The sequence below is a fragment of the Amblyraja radiata genome, chromosome 14, assembly GCF_010909765.2.
Source record: "Amblyraja radiata isolate CabotCenter1 chromosome 14, sAmbRad1.1.pri, whole genome shotgun sequence".
Taxonomy (NCBI): Eukaryota; Metazoa; Chordata; class Chondrichthyes; order Rajiformes; family Rajidae; genus Amblyraja; species Amblyraja radiata.
In genome coordinates this window covers 33455672-33475394 of record NC_045969.1, presented here as the reverse complement: position 1 = coordinate 33475394, position 19723 = coordinate 33455672, and the positions used below count along the sequence as shown (strand labels likewise).

Sequence of the window (19723 nt, the reverse complement as noted above, 5' to 3'; positions counted from 1 at the left end):
CTGCAAAATGTACCAGAGAAAGTGTTTCATTATTGCATAAAAAGATTATTTGTAGATTGTGATATTAGATCATGAGCTTTGATTCCATTAGTCGTCTCCCTTTTGCAATGATCAGCAGTTGTGTGCAGTCAGAGGCACAATATTTTCTGGTACATTTTAGGTAAACAAAGAACTTCCGATGTAGAGCATTAGTTTAATCATTCAAAGCAAACAGACAAACATTTTAACGAGGGTAACTACTGTGGCTGAGCATTCCTGATTTTATGTCTTGGTGGAATAGGTCCCTGGACAGAGCAACACCTAATTGTTGTCCTGAATGATTGAAGTAACTCTCACCAAAATACATAATCTGTCAGTCAAAATAAAGCGAATGTTTGCCGAAGGATAAGCTGATTTTACCTCGTTATCATGACACAGTTTGGATGTTTTAATTGGATTTTTGAAAGCAAAGACAACCTTGCAAATTACAAGATATAATTTCTAATGAATTTAAGTTTACAATGGAATTCCTATTATATGCATAATCTTTGGGATGTGCTGTCACTTTCTAAACTCAAACCTTTCACTCCCAAACGGTTTAATTCAGGTTTCTATTTCTTTCTCAGCAAGGAAACTTTCTCCAATCGATGGTATTGTCTGTGACTTTAGTATGCTGCATCGTGAGAACAAGTTATCTATGCCTTATTATAAATGTTAATTTTTGTTATCTATAATCCTTGCACATTTGGACATGGCCATCCAAGCCATTGCTTTCAATCCCCACCCTTGTTAGCCAGTTGAAAGGGTGTTTTCTTGTGCAGTTATATTGTCAAAAAGCCAGAACCAGCTAGATCATGGCTTTATTAACAATCCTTCACCTACCTACATTCATACCCCCATGATCTATCCTTAACCCATAGTTTTCTTCACTAAGCACGCATCTTGGCAATATCATATGAAGGAGGAGCTTCGAAGTTGACAACAGCTAACACATCTGTTGACCTATAACTTGCTTTATGCTTTCAGACTATTTATTCAAAATGCAATCATGAATGTGTCCCAATTTCCTCCAGAATGAAGCTAATATCTTCGGCTCTTTTACAGCTTTCCTGGCTACAGTCTTGATAACACTGTTTACACCAATGGATTCATAATGAACTCTGAACCAATATTCTGATCCCATTTGCCTTTCACCACAAAGAATATCTACTTACTAAAACATCTAACAGTTTTTATTCTACCTCACCCATCCATTGCAGAAACATTAATCTCAACTTTTGTTACCTCATGACTTATAAGGTCTCTGATGCTTTGCTCTCCTCAATCTGCAACTTAATTATGCTCCAGCATGGGTTAGTGTAAAAGAGTCAATGTAGGGCTTTGGGCAAGTGAGAAGGAATAAGATGTAGGGCTACAAGGAAGTAAAAAGAAGGGGAATGGGACATGGGAATTGCCAACATCTGTAGTTTTTGGTCTTTCTTATTTGATTATTTTGCTTGGAGCAAGCACAGACTTGATGGGCCAAATGGCTGCCTTGTGCATCACAGTGAGTCGCATAAGAACGAGAACCCACATTTGCTGAAACGTGCATTATAGAGTGCACCCGGAATACTTTGAAATGTTATGGGAATCACATTTATGTTCATACTCCTGAGGAAAAGGATGGTGGCTGATGGAAGATATCTACATGTTGAGCTTTGTAAAAAGCTAATTTTAAAGGGATTAGGTGTAATAGCAGCTTCGATGAGCAAATTTTTTTTGGCAAGGAATTGAACTTGACTTTGCAGACGACATAGCTCTCCTTTCACACACACAGATACAAATGCAGGAGAAGACGGACAGACTCTCACAAGCTGCACAAAACTTGGTCTTACACCCAATACAGCAAAGACACATGTGATGAGGATGCACTCCAAAACCAGCAACCCTATCCTTAAGCACAGCACTGCTCTAGAGGAGGTAGAACATTCACATACCTAGGCAGTAATGTGGACATCACCGGAGGGGCAGAAGCAGACATAAAAAGTAGAATCAATAAGGCTAGGGTGGTGTTTAATATGCTCAGGAAGATCTGGAGCTCAAAACACCTCAATCAACACCAAAATACGCATCTTTAACTCAAATGTGAAACAGGTGATGCTGTATGGATCAGACATGGAAAACAACAAAACACACTACAAACAGGCTGCAAACATTCATTATCACCTGCCTTAGGAGAATACTTAACATCTGGTGTAGAGACAAAGTAAGCAATGTGGACCTGTGGAAAAGGACAAGCCAGGAGCCCATTGACGTACAAATTCGAAGGAGAAAATGGAGTTGGATAGGACACACCCTCAAGAAACCTGCCACAAACATCACCCGGCAAGCCCTGAAAAATTTCCCCAAGGAAAAAGGAACAGCTGGAGACAGAAATGTCTGAGAGTGGGCTCAACAGGGGAGATCTCGAAAGAACTGGCAACAATTGAGTGAAGTGGAGGACATTTGTCAATGGCCTATGCTCCCTAGAGGAGCAAAGGGCTTAAGAAGTAAGAAGAAGGAATTAAGACCACAGTTTCTTGTCAGATAACAAAGGGCTTCGGAGAATTCAGCATACTATACAGGCATGTGGCTATAGAACAAAATGCAGAGGAATCATTATGATTTCAAGAAAAATGGCGACCTGCCCTTGCTATAAACTAGTAGCTTCAGAGTTTTATAAAGTTTTAGTTATTAAACTCAACAATTCAACTGTTTCTGTTTTGCTCCATCTATAGGGAAATAACAGCAGTTTTAAAAAACCGTAATTACGCCTAATCCTAATGAAGGGTAATTTTACCCTCTCTTCGAATAAAGGAAGATATATATATAACAAAGTACGTAATTCAAAGGGATGATATTGTTACATCACAGAATCATCCTAGCAACAGGGCAACATGCTCATCATTCACAAAGCTGCACAAGAGAGCAAATAACATCTCTGAATTTAAGAACGTAATATAGGTGGTCTGAATGCGAAACACAAACAGGATTTAGATGGATTGATATTATGTTAGCTTTATTCCAACAGCTGGAAGTATAGATTCTTAGGCCTACAGAGCAGTAAGCCCACCTCCCACCCCACCTCATCCTTCCCTTATTGTTGAATTATGCTTCCTTCTAGAAAACGTAACTACAATGGGGGCGGCACAGTGGCGCAGCGGTAGAGTTGCTGCCGTACAGCGCCAGAGACCCATGTTCGATCCTGACTATGGGCGTTGTCTGTACGGAGTTTATATGTTCTCCCTGTGACTGCGTGGGTTTTCTTCGGGTGCTCCGTTTCTTCCCACACTCCAAAGACATACAGGTTTGTAGGTTAATTGGCTTCTGTAAATTTTCCCTAGAAAATTACTAAACTGCCATTGAAAAACGATTTGGTTATTAATCTCCTTCAAGGATAGAAGCCTGCCATCCTTACCCAGTCTGGGGTTTGCTTATGATTGCAGACACAATAATAAGGGGGTGTTTCTGCCCTCTGAAATGGTTCAGGAGGTAATAAATGCTAGCCTTGCCAGTACAACCACAATTCACGAATGACTAACACTGGAATACTTTATGTGTGATCACAAATATATATACTACATGAACATTTACTAATTACATCAAAACTGAAACTAGCCACGGCAATATTTTAATAGTGACAATAATGTTATTGTTTTAATGGCTCACTGTTAACATTAAAATAATGCATGTGACAAAATCTTACATCATTTACAAATGTTATTTTGGATTCTTATTGTTTTGTTTAATGCAAATAATTATCAAATCAAAAGCAGATGCAGTCAGAATTAAGACTTTCAGTAATTATGCTAAGTTTTGAATACCTGCATTGTGTTTTGCCAGATATTTATCTTTGTATTGTTTTTTCTTCTTCCCAAACCAGGTACAGCTAGCCTGCTGCTCTTGTTTGGTCTTTTCCATGGCTATACACGCAACACGCCTTGTGTAGAAAAAAAACGCACGAGTATCAGTGAGCATATGTAAAGCTCTGAGAGCAAATATTAATATTGTACCTTTCAGATTGCAACTTCGGTAGAGCATGAACAATTTACTGTGTTAAAAACTCTTTTATTTTCAACCTTATGAATGAGATCTTGTAAAAGCATTGCAGGTAACTAAAAAAGTGTCTAAAATATTCACATATCCCCAGATGTTCAAGACTCAATCCTGGTCTGCTTTGTTTCATTCAACTCACTACCCTTTCCTCCACAGCACTGGAACCATTGCTGCAGTATTTGCACTTAGCCTATACTTGTCTGTAAGAAAATTCCAGTAGTGTGAATCAGCTCTTTAATGAAAGTTAGCATTTGCTTATCTGTTGTTGCTTTAATTGATTGGTTAAAAAAAAAAAAGAATTAAATATGAAATATTTTGGTTTTATACTTTTTCCAAAATAGGCTATGTAACCTAACTATAAAGTGCACTCGTCAAACGTTTTGTGTCATAATTTCATCCAGATGCTTCAGGTTCTTCCCATATTTAAGATCCGTGGATTTATAAGTTAATTGGCTACTATATATTGTCTGTACTATGTTGACGAGTGATAGATTCATCTTTTAGTGGGGATGGTGGGAATATTGGGAACAAAATAGGATTAATGATAAGTGCAGACCTTGGGAGCTGGTTTCTGTTTTGCATGACAATGCTCTAATATGGATAGTACCAGAATATGGAAACTGGTACTATCTTAGCACAACCACTAAGCCAACAAAAATCCCAGGGTAATTGATGGCTTCAGTCTTGGGGGATACTGCAGCACAGATATTTGTTTTATTTATGACATTTTCAGAATTAAATTCCTTAAGATGATGGCAAAAGGGTGTTAAGGTTACTTACCATTCCTGCAGTTCAGGAGATGGAATGAGACCAGCTGTACCATTTTTGGAGTTTTCCAACTTGCCCTGCCACCAATTGTGATCATCTTTACTGATGATCTGTATGATCTCCCCAACTCGGAAACGGATCCCAGCTTCTTTGCAAGGTATAAGATCATCTTTTGATGGATCATATTCAAATTGTGCCCGAACATAAATCTATGGGATAGTGTTTCATAAGAAAATGTTATAGAAATGTGCATCCAGAAAATTGAACTTGTCTATTGTCTATTGAAACTACACACACAATGATCAATTAATCTATCAGACAACACCATCACTAACATGAGCTGCATATAGTTTCAAATCAATCAGATGAACAGAAGTTCTTAAATTGCTTATCCTTTCTATAGGAAGCAGTAGTATTAGTGGACAGGATTAAATTAAAGTACACAAAGAAAAGGATCAACCTAGAAGTCCAAATAATTCAGCCAAACATTGGTGGGATTTTTTTTGGAGACTGGGCTGAGATGACCAGTCAGCAATGAAAGGACAGCATTGTCAATAAACTCAACAAAACCTAGCCACAAAGCTATTGTATCACCATCAACATGGCTGAGTAACCAATTTTGACAAAGAAACCTGGAAATTAAACACTCAATTCTTATACCTTTTTAAACATATTGCTAAGAGTGAATACAGACACAAAAGTAACTCAGTGGGACAGGCTGCATCTTTGGAGAGAAGGAATGGGTGACGTTTCTGGTCGAGGCCCTTGTTCAGCGAATAGATTGGGAGAGCTTGAAGTAGAGTTATTGTTAGAGCTTGAAGCAGGAAAATAATTAAGATATTGTAAAATATACAGAATTTTGAATTAGCTATTTTGAGATAAATAGTTTTAGAACGAGAAGTTGTACAGCAGTAATTGTGGTTCAGAGTAGCTTTAAAAACTCTGTTCTATCTCATTCAAAATACATAAAATGTAAATTAGTTTTCTCCAAGATAATGCATCAGAATGAATAATATGTTGTCTGCCTCGGCAATGTTTGCACAAACCCACCGAAGGAACTGGTTGGTACCTTGGGGATCTTTACACTTAACAATGCACTTGTGCTCATCTGAATTGTCAATAATTAATGAAGAATGGAATCTCATCATAATTACACCTGCAAATACTGGGGAGATAATACAAAACAAATTGGCATTTGGAAATGTGTGTGCTGATCTGTAAAAGTGAGTATAGATTTCTCAAAAATCTATACTCGCAGATGAGTATGGAATAAAAAAATAAGAATTACGCAAGCCTAAAAAAAAGCTGCTTAGCTTGCGGCTGGAAAACTATTTTCAATTCTGGACCTCACATGTTAGGAAGAATCCCAGAATCTGAAACAGGCACAAGGTGATTTACTGGAGTGGATTTAGGTACGAGGACTTCGGTTACGCGGAGAGTTAAAAAAAAATGCTGTTGTTCTCCTGAGTAAGATTTTATACACTCACCCAGGCCCTCCATAATGTTTGGGACAAAGACCCATCATTTATTTATTTGCCTCTGTACTCCACAATTTGAGATTTGTAATATTTAAAAAAAATCACGTGGTTAAAGTGAACATTGTCAGACTTAAAGGGTATTTTTATTCATTTTGGTTTCACCATGTAGAAATTACAGCTGTGTTTATACATAGTACCCCCATTTCAGGGCACCATAATGTTTGGGACAAATGGCTTCACAGGCGTTTGTAATTGCTCAGGTGTGTTTAATTGCCTCCTTAATGCAGGTATAAGATAGCTCTCAGCACCTAGTCTTTCCTCCAGTCTTTCCATCACCTTTGGAAACTTTTATTGCTGTTCATCAACATGAGGATCAAAGTTGTGCCAATGAAAGTCAAAGAAGCAATTATGAGACTGAGAAACAAGAATAAAACTGTTTTACTGAGTTTGGCAGAGACATCAGCCAAACCTTGGGCTTACCAAAATCAACTGTTTGGAACATCATTAAGAAGAAAGAGAGCACTGGTGAGCTTATTAATCACAAAGGGACTGGCAGGCCAAGGAAGACCTCCACAGCGGATGACAGAAGAATTCTCTCTATAATTAAGAAAAACCCCAAACACCTGTCCGACAGATCAGAAACACTCTTCAGGAGTCAGGTGTGGATTTGTCAATGACCACTGTCCGCAGAAGACTTAATGAACAGAAATACAGAGGCTATACTGCAAGATGCAAACCACTGGTTAGCTGCAAAAATAGCATGGCCAGGTTACAGTTTGCCAAGAAGTACTTAAAAGAGCAACCACAGTTATTGAAAAAGGGCTTGTGGACAGATGAGACGAAGATTAACTTATATCAGAGTGATGGCAAGAGCAAAGTATGGAGGAGAGAAGGAACTGCCCAAGATCCAAAGCATACCACTTCATCTGTAAAACACGGTGGTGGGGGTGTTAAGGTCTGGGCATGTATGGCTGCTGAAGGTACTGGCTCACTTATCTTCATTGAAGATACAACTGCTGATGGTAGCATAATGAATTCTGAAGTGTATAGACACATCCTATCTGCTCAAGTTCATACAAATGCCTCAAAACTCATTGGCCGGCAGTTCATTCTACAGCAAGACAATGATCCCAAACATACTGCTAAAGCAACAAAGGAGTTTTTCTAAAGCTAAAAAATTGTAAATTCGTGAGTGGCCAATTCAATCACCTGATCTGAACCCAACTGAGCTTACCTTTTATATGCTGAAAAGAAAACTGAAGGGGACTAGCCCCCCAAAACAAGCATAAGCCAAGGATGGCTGCAATACAGGCCTGGCAGAGCATCACCAGAGAAGACACCCAGGTGATGTTCATGAATCGTAGACTTCAAGCAGTCATTGCATGCAAAGGACATGCAACAAAATACTAAACATGACTACTTTCATTTACATTACATTGCTGTGTCCCAAATATTATGGTGCTCTGAAATGGGGGCACTATGTATAAACAATGCTGTAATTTCTACATGGTGAAACCAAAATGTATAAAAATTGCCTTTATTAAAATCTGACAATGTGCACTTTAACCATATGTGATTTTTCTCTATTACAAATCTCAAATTGTGGAGTACAGAGGCAAATAAATAAATGATGGGTCTTTGTCCCAAACATTATGGAGGGCACTGTATGTTTCTTATTATTTTGTTCTATCAGAACCCATTTCCAGTGGCTGAAACATTGGTAAACCAAGGACATAGGCTTCAAGGTAATGACAAAAGAACCAGTGCTGACATGAGGAAACATTTTGTATTAACAAGTCAGTTGTTATGCTCAGGAAAGGGTGATCCAAAAGTTACATTAAAAATTCCTTGGAGAAATCAAAAACAAGGGAATTAACCTAATTTGATGAGCTCAAATAATGGCAATACAAGTATGACAGCAAAGTTTATAATCTGCAATATTTGGACAACTGCTAGTAATTTCACTCTGGCGAGTTTTAGATTCAAATACATTTATCTAAAAAAGTTAAATACTGCAACATCCAACATATTTAATGAAAAATGGATTGACTACTTGTACTAAGTTATGGATATTATAAAGTTTCTATGACTATTCACCTGTCGTCCTTTTGGTTGTGCAGTTGATGGCAAGTCCTGTAGAATAAAGTCAACCCAAGGAAAAGAGATTTTCATTTCACCTTCAAAGCAAAACTTTAACAATTCTATCATATTTTATATATTTATAATTTTTAATAATGCAAAATATACACTACCAAGTGCATAATCAGTTTGCAAAATGCAACATGCCATTATGTTAAACGATTTAAGAAAATTAGGCAAGGCTGTTTAGCAACAAGCTGTAGAAAGCATTTACTAACTGTGAACAGTTATTGCTTGCCATCCCCAATATGCAATCTACATCTTCAACACAAACATACAGCTGCCATAAATTTTCAACACTGCAGTGCATTTTAATTATGAATAGTCTCTGCTTGGCATTTGCCTCTGCTTGGCATTTCTTATCTGTAAAGATTATCTATGTTGGTTTGACAGCATAGAATGGGGTTGAGATGTTGAAAACAAAATTTACTATTTAAGAAGCTTTGATAAAAGCATAATTTTGATTCAGAGATATTGGGCTGCATAACTACCTTACTCAGTGGAGCAGCCAAAATGTGTCGGAAGGAACTGCAGATGCTGGTTTAAATCAGAGATAAACACAAAATGCTGGAGTAACAGTCTGCATCTCTGGAGAGAAGGAATGGGTGACGTTTCGGGTCCAGTCCCTTCTTCAGACTGAATTCAGGGGAGGTGGATTTACATAGATAATGAAGTGTATAGATAAGGAAGTGTATGGAAGTTAAAACAGGACAAAGGGAATGGAGATCAAGGAAAATGTAGAACAGATCATTGTTGGGAGAAGGTAACAAAGCAACAGAGATAAAATGTAGTTCGAGACAGTTCGAGACTAGTCGGAGAACTGTAATACCTTCTTGTCCTGGGCCTCCTCCATTGTCAGAGTAAGGCCCAGTGCAAATTTGTGGAACAACACCTCATATTCCACTTGGGCAGCTTACGGGAACCCAACATTGACTTCTCTATAACTTCAAATAACCCTTGCTTTCCCTCTCTCTTTCTCTCTCCATCCCCTCCCCCTTCCCAGTTCTATCTAGTGAAGTGTGTACGTATGTCAGGAGTTATGGGGAAAAGGCAGGAAAATGGGATTAGGAGGCAGAGTTCAGCCATGATTGAATGGCGGAGTGAACACATAAGGTCATAAGGAAGAGGAGTAGAATTAAGCCATTCGGCCCATCGTCTACTCCGCCATTCAATCATGGCTGATCTATCTCTCCCTCCTAACCCCATTCTCTTGCCTTCTCCCCATAACCTCTGAGACCTGTACTAATCAAGAATCTAACTATCTCTGCCATAAAAATATCCACTGACTTGGCCTCCACAGCCTTCTGTGGCAAAGAATTCCACAGATTCACCACCCTCTGACTAAAGAAATGTCTCCTCATCTCCTGCCTAAAAGAACGTCCTTTCATTCTGAGGCTATGACCTCTAGCCCCAGACTCTCCCACTTGTGGAAACATCTTCTTCACGTCCACTCTATCCAAGCCTTTCACTATTCTATATGTTTCAATTAGGTCTCCCCTCAATCTTCTAAACTCCAGTGAATACAGGCCCACTGCTGACAAACGCTCATCATAGGATAACCTACTTATTCCTGGGGTTATTCTGATTAACCTCCTCTGGACTCTCTACACAGCCAGCACATCCTTCCGCAGATATAGTGCCCAAAATTGCTCACAATATTCCAAATGCTGCCTTGCCAGTGCCTTATCGAGCCTCAATATTACATCCCTGTTTTTGTATACAAGCTCTCTTGAAATAAATGCAAGCATTGAGTTTGCTTTCTTTACTACCGATTCGACTTGCAGATTAACCTTTTAGGAATCCTGCACCAGCACTCCCAAGTCCCTTTGCACCGACTTCTGGATTCTCACCCCATTTAGAACATAGTTTACACCTTTATTCCTACTACCAAAATGCATGACTCCACACTTTGCTGCACTATATTCCATTTGCCACTTCTCTGTTCACTCTCCCAACCTGTCCAAGTCCTTCTGCAGAATTCTTGCTTTCTTTACACTACCTGCCCCTCCACTTACTTTCATATCATCCGCATCTTTGCCTCAATCCCCTCGTCCAAATCATTAATATACAACGTGAAGAGTAGTTGCCCCAGCACAGACCCTTGCGGAACTCCACTAGTCACTGGCAGCCAACTAGAAAAAGCCGCCTTTATTGCCACTCTTTGGCTTTTGCCATCCAGCCAACCTGCTGCTATCCATGCTAGTATCTGCCCTTTGATACAGTGGGCACTCATCTTCCTAAGCAGCATAACATGTGGCACCTTATCACGATTGGTCAAATGGCTTAATTTTACTCCTATAACCTGTGAACTTGTATGGAAGTTGAATGAGAATGGATCTACTACACTCAGGATGTCCTCCACTCAGGACCAGCTTGGTGACACTTATTGTCTATGTTACTGGGGCAAGGCAGAATAGGTGTGGTGGCCACTTGTGGATTAACACCTATGGAAAGAACACCTTGGCCAAAACGAATTGGGAGAAAACTTGTGGAAAACGCTGGATGGGGTGGGGGTGGGTTAAAAAAAGCTTGCAAATTGACAATAGCATATGGCAGGTATTAAGCCAACATGCAACTAAAATATAGGACAAACATCAGCAGGTAATCCATCAAATAACAAGTTTTCCTCTCAAAGTCATTAACTCTTAAATTACTCGCATGATACTACTGAAAAGGACTTTTTTGTAATTAGAGAAATATTCATATGCTAATCAAATGAGTTCTGCTTACTAATTCTGCAATTTCAGGCAAAATAATTTACATTGTCACTTGATCTCTGAAGCAAAATAAATTGTAAAAAATCTGTGGCAAACAAGCATATCTTGTACGACCAATTCTTTCCTCAGAAAGTTGAATGTAGCCAAAGAACTTGTGTTGAAAATATACGAACAAATCCCATAACCTTTTATATTAATAGGCATAACATGATTGGTAGCATTGAGTTGCTTGGCCAGGCTTCAGCTTCATATTATAATGTGCAGGTACCACAGCAGCAGTGGGCACACCAATTTGAGAACTCAGATAGCGGAAACCAAACCCTACCACTCAGAGCTCTGGTGTGATGCTATGCCATCTCTCATTTTGGAACCATCAATGCATAACTTATCTCTTCATTACCCCCCCTACACAACCTAATTTGACTTCTTCAATAACAAACCATCTAAGTGGAAAGAAATATTTCCAGTATTTGGTTGTGCAAATGCATCTTGGAAGGAAGATGCATTGCAAACCAATCCAATGCTAAAATTTATCAGGGTACGGGTGACATTACCAATGGCCGTTTTCACGTGGTATTAAAAAAGAACCAACAAGACTTTTCTGAAAGATAAATTCTTGGTACAGAGGCAATACTAATAAAATTATACCATGTGTGTGTTACCTTACCGAAACAGAATTATAAGTGCTGCTATAGCCGTTAGCTGGGGATTGTCTGGATGTGGAAGGGGAATCTCTCTGCAACAAGACAGAAGGTTCAGTAGCACCTTATATACACAACTGCAACATACGTTAGAATTTTATACACTGTTTTAATGAATTTATGCATCAGATCCAATTCAATTGTTTCTAAACAGGAGTAATTTTCTCATATTTTTCATTTATGTTAATTGCATGTAAGGAAAGAACTGCAGATGCTGGTTTAAATTGAAGGTAGGCACAAAATGCTGGAGTAACTCAGCGGGACAGGCAGCATCTCTGGAGAGAAGGAATGGGTGACGTTTCAGGTCGAGAAGGGTCTCGATCCGAAACGTCACCCATTCCTTCTTTCCAGAAATGCTGCCTGTCCCGCTGACTTACTCCAGCATTTTGTGTCTACCTTTAATTGCATGTAATACGGAAAAGCCTAAGCAGGTTAATTTTATATCCTTGGAATGGAACAGCTATAAAAGTAAGATGGTGTTTTCACAATCAATGTTGCATAGAACTAACATTTACCACTGAAATGCCTATTTGCCTAAAATTCCTAGAGGGCTTGACAGAGCTGCTTCGTCTGACTGGTGAGTTTTGGATCAGGGTTTATAGTTTTGTGTTGAGGGGCTAGTCAGAAATAACAGGGAAAACAGAATGTTGATTAGAGTCAGGAATGAAGAATTTTGCAAGCTGTCTTATTTTGCAATTATTGCTCAAGAAAGTGGTTATCTACAAAGGCTGAGCATAGCTATTTAGTTGGAATATTCTCCATGTCTATTATTCATTCAATAGCTGTTTTACAATTTTTTTTTAACAAAACTGGTTGACAAGAAAAGACCCATAAAGCAACCATATAATGGGCAACTGCAAATTATGCCGCATATTGCCCGAGTTTTCAGGCACTAAATGAAAACGATACCAATGTATTGAACATGCAAGTCCCATTGAGGCCATTTCAAAGACAGAACTGGCTGTGGGATCAATGTTCTTATCTCTGAAAGTTAATCTCGCCACTTTTGGCATCAGTTGGAGCAGCAGTGACTGATGCATTCTAGTGTGTCTGCCGCGTGATGAAGAAGATTTGACTGAAGTGTGAAATACCAGTCTGAAGTATTTACATGAAGGATTGAACATTTGTACGGCTAATGTGCAGTGATGAGGAGCTGGAAAATAGTACACTTAACATTAAAAAGCCCTTTGGTCATTTGGCTAAACCAGTCAAATTCTGGATTTGGGTGTTAATTGGGTGTTGAATAAACTGAACACTCAGTAATAAGTTAAATTTCGACTAAATAAAATTATCACAGTGAAAAAAAACACCAATATAAATCTCAACAAATAGCACCCTTAGTTTGAATACAGCTGTCAATTCTAAATCACAATACGTATTTCAAAATATTTATTTAGAATTTATGCCACCTCTAATGTATTTTTACGCAAGTGTGTTTCAGGCAAGTAGGGTGGGGGTTGGAAAAAATAGATACATGAGAGTGTTGTTTCCTGTGTTTTCACTTCACAGGCCTTCACTGTATAAACAAATTCTTACAAGGGCCAATGAGAAACTCAAAGTTGTAAATTAGAGAAAATAAGTTCCATGGGTGAAGTAGTTACAAAAACGATGAATTTTAAAAACCTGATATAAAGCTCTCACAATTTAGCTACTGTAAAATTGGAAGATGGTATTACTGTATAGGGTATGCACAAAATTACCAATATTAGGCTATTGCAGCAAGCTGCAAACAAGAGTAGGCTGAACCAAAGAGAGAGAGCAGTCTACAACTGAATTGAAACGGACCCATGTTCTCATAGAACGAGTAGATTGAGGACTGGAGATGGAACTGAACGGGAAATTGGCAGGTTGGGCAAAGACTAAGTTTGAGTCTCAAAGAGATCAAGATTAATAGTTAGATTACATTAGTGGGCGGCGCGACTCTTGTCAGCAGCGGCCTCTGCAGTCCGTCTGTCTTTTTATTGTTTTCTGTCTTGTTCTATGTAGTTTTTATTGTTTTTTTGTCGGGGTATGTGTGTGGGGGTGGGGTGGGGTGGGGGAACTTTAAGGTCTTTCCCCTGCACGGGAGACCCGACCTTTTCTTTGTCGGGTCTCCGTTGTCGTTGGGGCTGCAACGTGGAGCGACCTTCAACAGGAATGACCTGGGGCTCCAGTCGCGGAGCTGCGGATCTACTCAGCATCACGGAGCTGGCCGAGTCTGGAGCAGGTGGAGCTGTGGTGGAGCGCTGCTGTGACCCGACACCCGGAGATTCGGAAGCTCCTACCGCAGATCTGTGGACAGTAATACCGGGAGCCCCAGGTGGGAGACCGCTTTTCGGGGCTTCCGCAACGCGACTTCTCCCGCCCGAGTTGCGGGGTTGAAGAGCACCTGGAGCGGGGCCTACATCACCGCCCCGCGCGGCTTGGAATGGCCGCGGGACTTTGTGAGCGCCCGCCGGGGCTCCAACACCCTTGCATCACCCGGCGTGGCTTTAATGGCTGCGGGACATTTAACATCGCCCGCCGGGGGCTTTGACTCTGTCTTTGACTCTGACATGGGGGGGAGAGGGGAGTGCAGGGGAGAGATATGTTTAAGTTTTGCCTTCCATCACAGTGAGGAGGACTCACTGTGATGGATGTTTATGTGAATTGAATTGTGTTGGTGTGTGTCTTGGTTCTTTTTTTGTATGGCTGCAGAAACCAAATTTCGTTTGAACCTCATGTGAGGTTCAAATGACAAATAAAAGGTATTGTATTTTATTGTATGTGCTGAGGTGAATAATGTAATTTTTTATTGATAATTGTAACAGTTGATACTTCTACATTCTGGGTTACACTGTCCAAAAATTTCTCTATTCACGTCATAATAGTGAATAAGGGATTGAAAGGTGAGATCCATTCGTATATTCCGTTATCATTGTTGTAAAATTGGTGTGCATGATGAACATTACAGAGAGAACCAATTTTTACAGAAAGCTTTATCATAAGCAGGCAGTTTGCCATAAAGGTTGGGGATGGGAAGGGCTGAAACCCCCCCCAAAAAAACACATTGTTACCTCACATGATGATGATTGAATGCGATAACTTGGCACAATCTTGAAAGTAATACTTCCTCTCATTTCTCTCTGGTAGGGACACAACATTAATATTCATTATGACAAAATTATATAATAGAATTCTTAAATGTCAACAATCAAAGTTGGTTTATACATTTTCACAATAAATTCTTATTTTCACAAAGTATTTTGTGGAAATGAATCATAACATTTGATGCATTTGGAGTTATGGTTAGAAGTACTTGAATCGTTAGATTCAAACTTACTAAACTGATTTTAATTTATATTATTGGCCTGCCTAACGTCACGCCCATTTAATGTCAAAATCCAATAACATACGTCCAAAGCAGTAAAAAAAAATTAATGACTCTGCATACTCACAAGCATCTTTTGAAGCTGCTCTACTGTCTGGTTAGCAACACTGATGCCATTTATTTCTCTGATTTCATCACCAACATGGAGCGTTCCTGCATGATCAAAAAAATTCAGATAAAGAACAAGACATTCATTTACTTCTCGAGAAGGCTCAAGAAAACCTCCAAGGTTTGTACATTTGTCATTAACTTTCTTTTTCAGAAATCATAGAACAGTACAGCACAAGAAATGCCCTTTGGCCACAATGTCTGTGCCAAACGTGATGCCAAGATCATCTCTCATCCACCTGCGCATAATCCATATCCCTCCATTCCTTACATAATCATATGCCTATTCAACAGCCTCTCAAATACCACTATCATATCTGTCGCAACCACCTACACTAGCAGCTCATTCTAGGCACTGACCACCCACCAGAATTCCAGAGATTCACTACTCTCTGTGTGAAAAATGTTTTCCTCATCTCGGTCCTAAAAGATTTCCCCCTTATCCTTAAACTGTGACCCCCTGTTCTGGACTTCCCCAACATCGGGAACAATCTTCCAGCAAAGTGAATGTGGTTTTAATTTCTTGGAATGGCAATAATTAATATTTTGCATGCTTACAGATTTTCTAATCCTTACCTTGTCTGTGGATCATTCCGCCATGCATGATCCTTGCAACAATACAATGGTTCAATTCATTCATTTTTAAAGTTATCCCCTGAATGAAGGAACATGGAGAAAATCAACAAGATGTAAAAGATTAGTTAGAAATGCAACAGCTGTATACAAAGCAATATCAAAGCTAAATAGTTTGCACCATGCTATGATGTATTCCAAGAAGCATTCCACATTTGATGCAACAGAACCACATATTGTATGCACATACACAGATCAGTGCGAGAGGGGATGGGGGAGAAAGCCGGGGGAGTGCGTGGGACGGGAAGTGTGAGAAAAAGGGCGAGAGAAAGAGAACTAAGACAATGACCGTGATGGAGACAGATAGCAATCTGAGGATTGCCATGAGATGTGCATTGCTTGCATTTGGTTATGTGCTGCGTGGTCCAGTAACTTGCAGTCTAAAAATAATTTGGATTTATTTCCCATTAGAACTTCCTTTTTTGTGGGGATCATATTGCTGCTACTTAGCAATTCCCCTCAATTGGATAAAGGGAGATTAGCAGCTCAGGTTCTGACAAAGATTCTTTGATCTGAAATGTTATGTTCCTTTTCTCTATCCACAGATGTTGCTTGATTGATGAGTGCTCCCTGACTTTGCTGATTATAGAGATACAGCACGGAAACAGGCCCTTCGGTCCACCAAGTCCACGTCAACCAGCAATCTCCGTACAATAGCACGATCCTACACACTAGGGACAATTTACAATGTCAATGAAGCTATCAAAGCCAATTATCCCATAAACCTGCGCATCTTTGGAGTGTGGGAGAAAATCGGAGCACCTGGGGAAAACCCACGCTGTCACGGGAAGAACATACAAACTCCGCACAGGCGGCACCCGTAGTCAGGATCAAACCTGGGTCTCTGGCACTGCACGACAATTCTACCGCTGCCCCATCATGCCTATGCTTGCTGGAAATTCACTCTAGTCCTGTGTAAATTTACGCCGAACAACTCAAAGAGCAATATTACTCAAAATACAGCATCTTTTCGCAACTGGTTTTATTTGCACTGTATTATACAATACCTTTGAGGTCTGGGGAATTTCAACAATGACTATATTAAATAAAGATTTGCATTGCATTATACATCACCTCATCAATTTATGTGAAATTCAAAAATACCTATATTTTCAGAATATAATTTATTTTAAGGGAGATTACAGATGGTCTACTCCCTGCACTTTAATATAATGAAACGAGATGGTGGTGCAGCTGGTAGAGCCGGTGCCTCACAGTGCCAGAGACCCTTGTTCATTTGTGGCTTCGGGTGCTGGCTGTGTGGTGTTTGCACGTTCTCCCTGTGATCGCGTGCATTTCCTCCGGGTGTTCCGGTTTCCTCCTATATCCCAAAGACATGTGGGTTTGTTGGTTAACTGGCCTCCAAAATTGCCCTTAATGTGTAGGGAGTGGATTGGAAAGTGGAATAACAGAGTACTAGTGTGAATGCTGATCGAAGGTCAGTGTGGTCTTGGTGGGCTGAAGGGCTTGTTTGCATTCTGTATTTACAAACTAATCTGGTCTCCTTTGACGGTAGACAAAAATGCTGGAGAAACTCAGCGGGTGAGGCAGCATCTATGGAGCAAAGGAATAGGTGACATTTCGGGTCGAGACCCTTCTTCAGACTAATGTGAATGTGGGGGGGGGGGGGGCAGGAAGAAGAAAGGAAGAGGCAGAGACAGTAGACTCTGGGAGAGCTGGGAAGGGGAGGGGAAGGAGGGAGAAAGCAAGGACTACCTGAAATTGGAGAAGTCAATGTTCATACCGCTGGGGTGTAAACTGCCCAAGCGAAATATGAGGTGCTGCTCCTCCAATTTGCGGTGGGACTCACTCTGGCCATGGTGGAGGCCCAGGACAGAAATGTCGGATTCGATTTGGGAGGGGGAGTTGAAGTGCTGGGCCACCCGGGAGATCAGGTTGGTTAGTGCGAACCGAGCGGAGGTGTTGGGCGAAGCGATCGCCAAGCCTACACTTGGCCTCACCGATGTAAAGCAGCTGACACCTAGAGCAGCTGATGCAATAGATGAGGTTGGAGAAGGTGCAGATGAACCCCTGCCTCACCTGGAAAGACTGCTTGGATCCTTGGATGGTCAAGGGGGGAGGTATAGTGACAAGTATAGCATTTCCTGCGGTTGCAAGGGAAAGTACCAGGGGAGGGGGTGGTTTGGGTGGGAAGGAACGAATTGACTAGGGAGTTACAGAGGGAGCGGTCTCTGCGGAAAGCCGAAAGGGGAGGAGATGGGAAGATGTGGCCAGTGGTGGGATCCCATTGGATGTGGCGAAAATGTTGGAGGATTATCTGTTGTATGTGACGGCTGGTGGGGTGGAAGGTGAGGACAAGGGGGACTCTGACCTTATTACGAGTGGGGGGGATGGGGAGTGAGAGCGGAGCTACGGGATATAGAGGAGACCCTGGTGAGAGCCTCATCTATAGTCGAAGAGGGAATGGTCCCTAAAGAATGGTCTCCTTTGACTGTCATTTGTGTGATGCTACATAAAATGCAACTATTTTCGAATTCCTTTATCATTAAACAATTAGACAAGCAAGTAAGGACAGTATCATTGATTGCAAACATTGAGTTGAAAGTGCTGAGGCATATTGTACTGAAATATGAAAGAATGTAAAAATGATTTGATTACCGAAATTAGTGAATCTGTTTAACTGTGGAGATTTGGGATAATCCATGTTTCACAGGTGCATTTATCATAGCACATTTAAATATGTTTGGGAGCAAGCACAACAGGAAGATAACATTTTCTTTTAATCACTCTAATAATCAGATTCCTTTTCAGAATGTTAAAGATATTTGAATGTTATACAATCAAATACTGCAAAGAACATAATTAATTCCAAGTATTCTCTTAAATCATCTGTCATTTTAACCATATAACCATATAACAATTACAGCACGGAAACAGGCCATCTCGACCCTTCTAGTCCGTGCCGAACACATAATCTCCTCTAGTCCCATATACCTGCGCTCAGACCATAACCCTCCATTCCTTTCCCATCCATATAACTATCCAATTTATTTTTAAATGATAAAAACGAACCTGCCTCCACCACCTTCACTGGAAGCTCATTCCACACAGCTACCACTCTCTGAGTAAAGAAGTTCCCCCTCATGTTACCCCTAAACTTCAGTCCCTTAATTCTCAAGTCATGTTCCCTTGTTTGAATCTTCCCTACTCTCAGTGGGAAAAGCTTTTCCACGTCAACTCTGTCTATCCCTCTCATCATTTTAAAAACCTCTATCAAGTCCCCCCTTAACCTTCTGCGCCCCTTGCATTTTCCTTTTGAAAAACAAGTATCGATTTTTCTGCATAGCATTCAAGTCCAATTCTTCTAACGTTTTACATTTTCTCCATGACAATCTCATAACTACTTTAGTTTATTAGTTTTAGAGATACAGCGCGGAAACAGACCCTTCGGCCTACCAGGTCCGCGCCAACCAGCGATCCCTGCACTCTTACTCTTGAAATATATGTCAAGTGAAACTAAAGTTAAGTGTTAACATTCAGCTGAAAGGCAGATTATTGTGGGCAGCTGAGTAGCAGTAATGGAGGTGAAAACTTAATTTGACCCACCTGGGTTGTGAATACCTTGCTGACTTCAATGTCACCGCTCACTGTGCTAGACAAAAGGTCCTGTTGCAACTATTTTTCGACAGAGTTTTCGGGTTAAGTTTTTCTAAAATAAGGTCTTGCTTTAAAAACCCTGATTTGGCCAACATTGGAAGAAAGAAGAAAATGCTAACCTTGGTTTGCATCACAAGGTGGCACTAGTGTCTGATTTAA

General features: G+C 40.2%; 1 protein-coding gene across 9 annotated transcripts in view; it reads right to left on the bottom strand.

Annotated features, from left to right (window-relative positions):
- Positions 1–19723, bottom strand: part of cask (calcium/calmodulin dependent serine protein kinase) — a 249197-nt gene that overhangs the window by 28409 nt on the left and 201065 nt on the right. For 4 of the 9 annotated variants that reach the window (XM_033033061.1, XM_033033060.1, XM_033033067.1 and 1 more), the window contains 7 exons: positions 15890–15968; positions 15273–15358; positions 14892–14960; positions 11823–11891; positions 8397–8432; positions 4834–5030; positions 3822–3937 (listed from right to left, as the gene is read on the bottom strand). In XM_033033061.1, the coding sequence (XP_032888952.1) occupies positions 3822–3937; positions 4834–5030; positions 8397–8432; positions 11823–11891; positions 14892–14960; positions 15273–15358; positions 15890–15968 (652 nt within the window). The remainder of the gene's footprint in view (positions 1–3821; positions 3938–4833; positions 5031–8396; positions 8433–11822; positions 11892–14891; positions 14961–15272; positions 15359–15889; positions 15969–19723) is intronic. The other 5 variants (XM_033033064.1, XM_033033065.1, XM_033033066.1 and 2 more) reach the window with 2 other exon arrangements.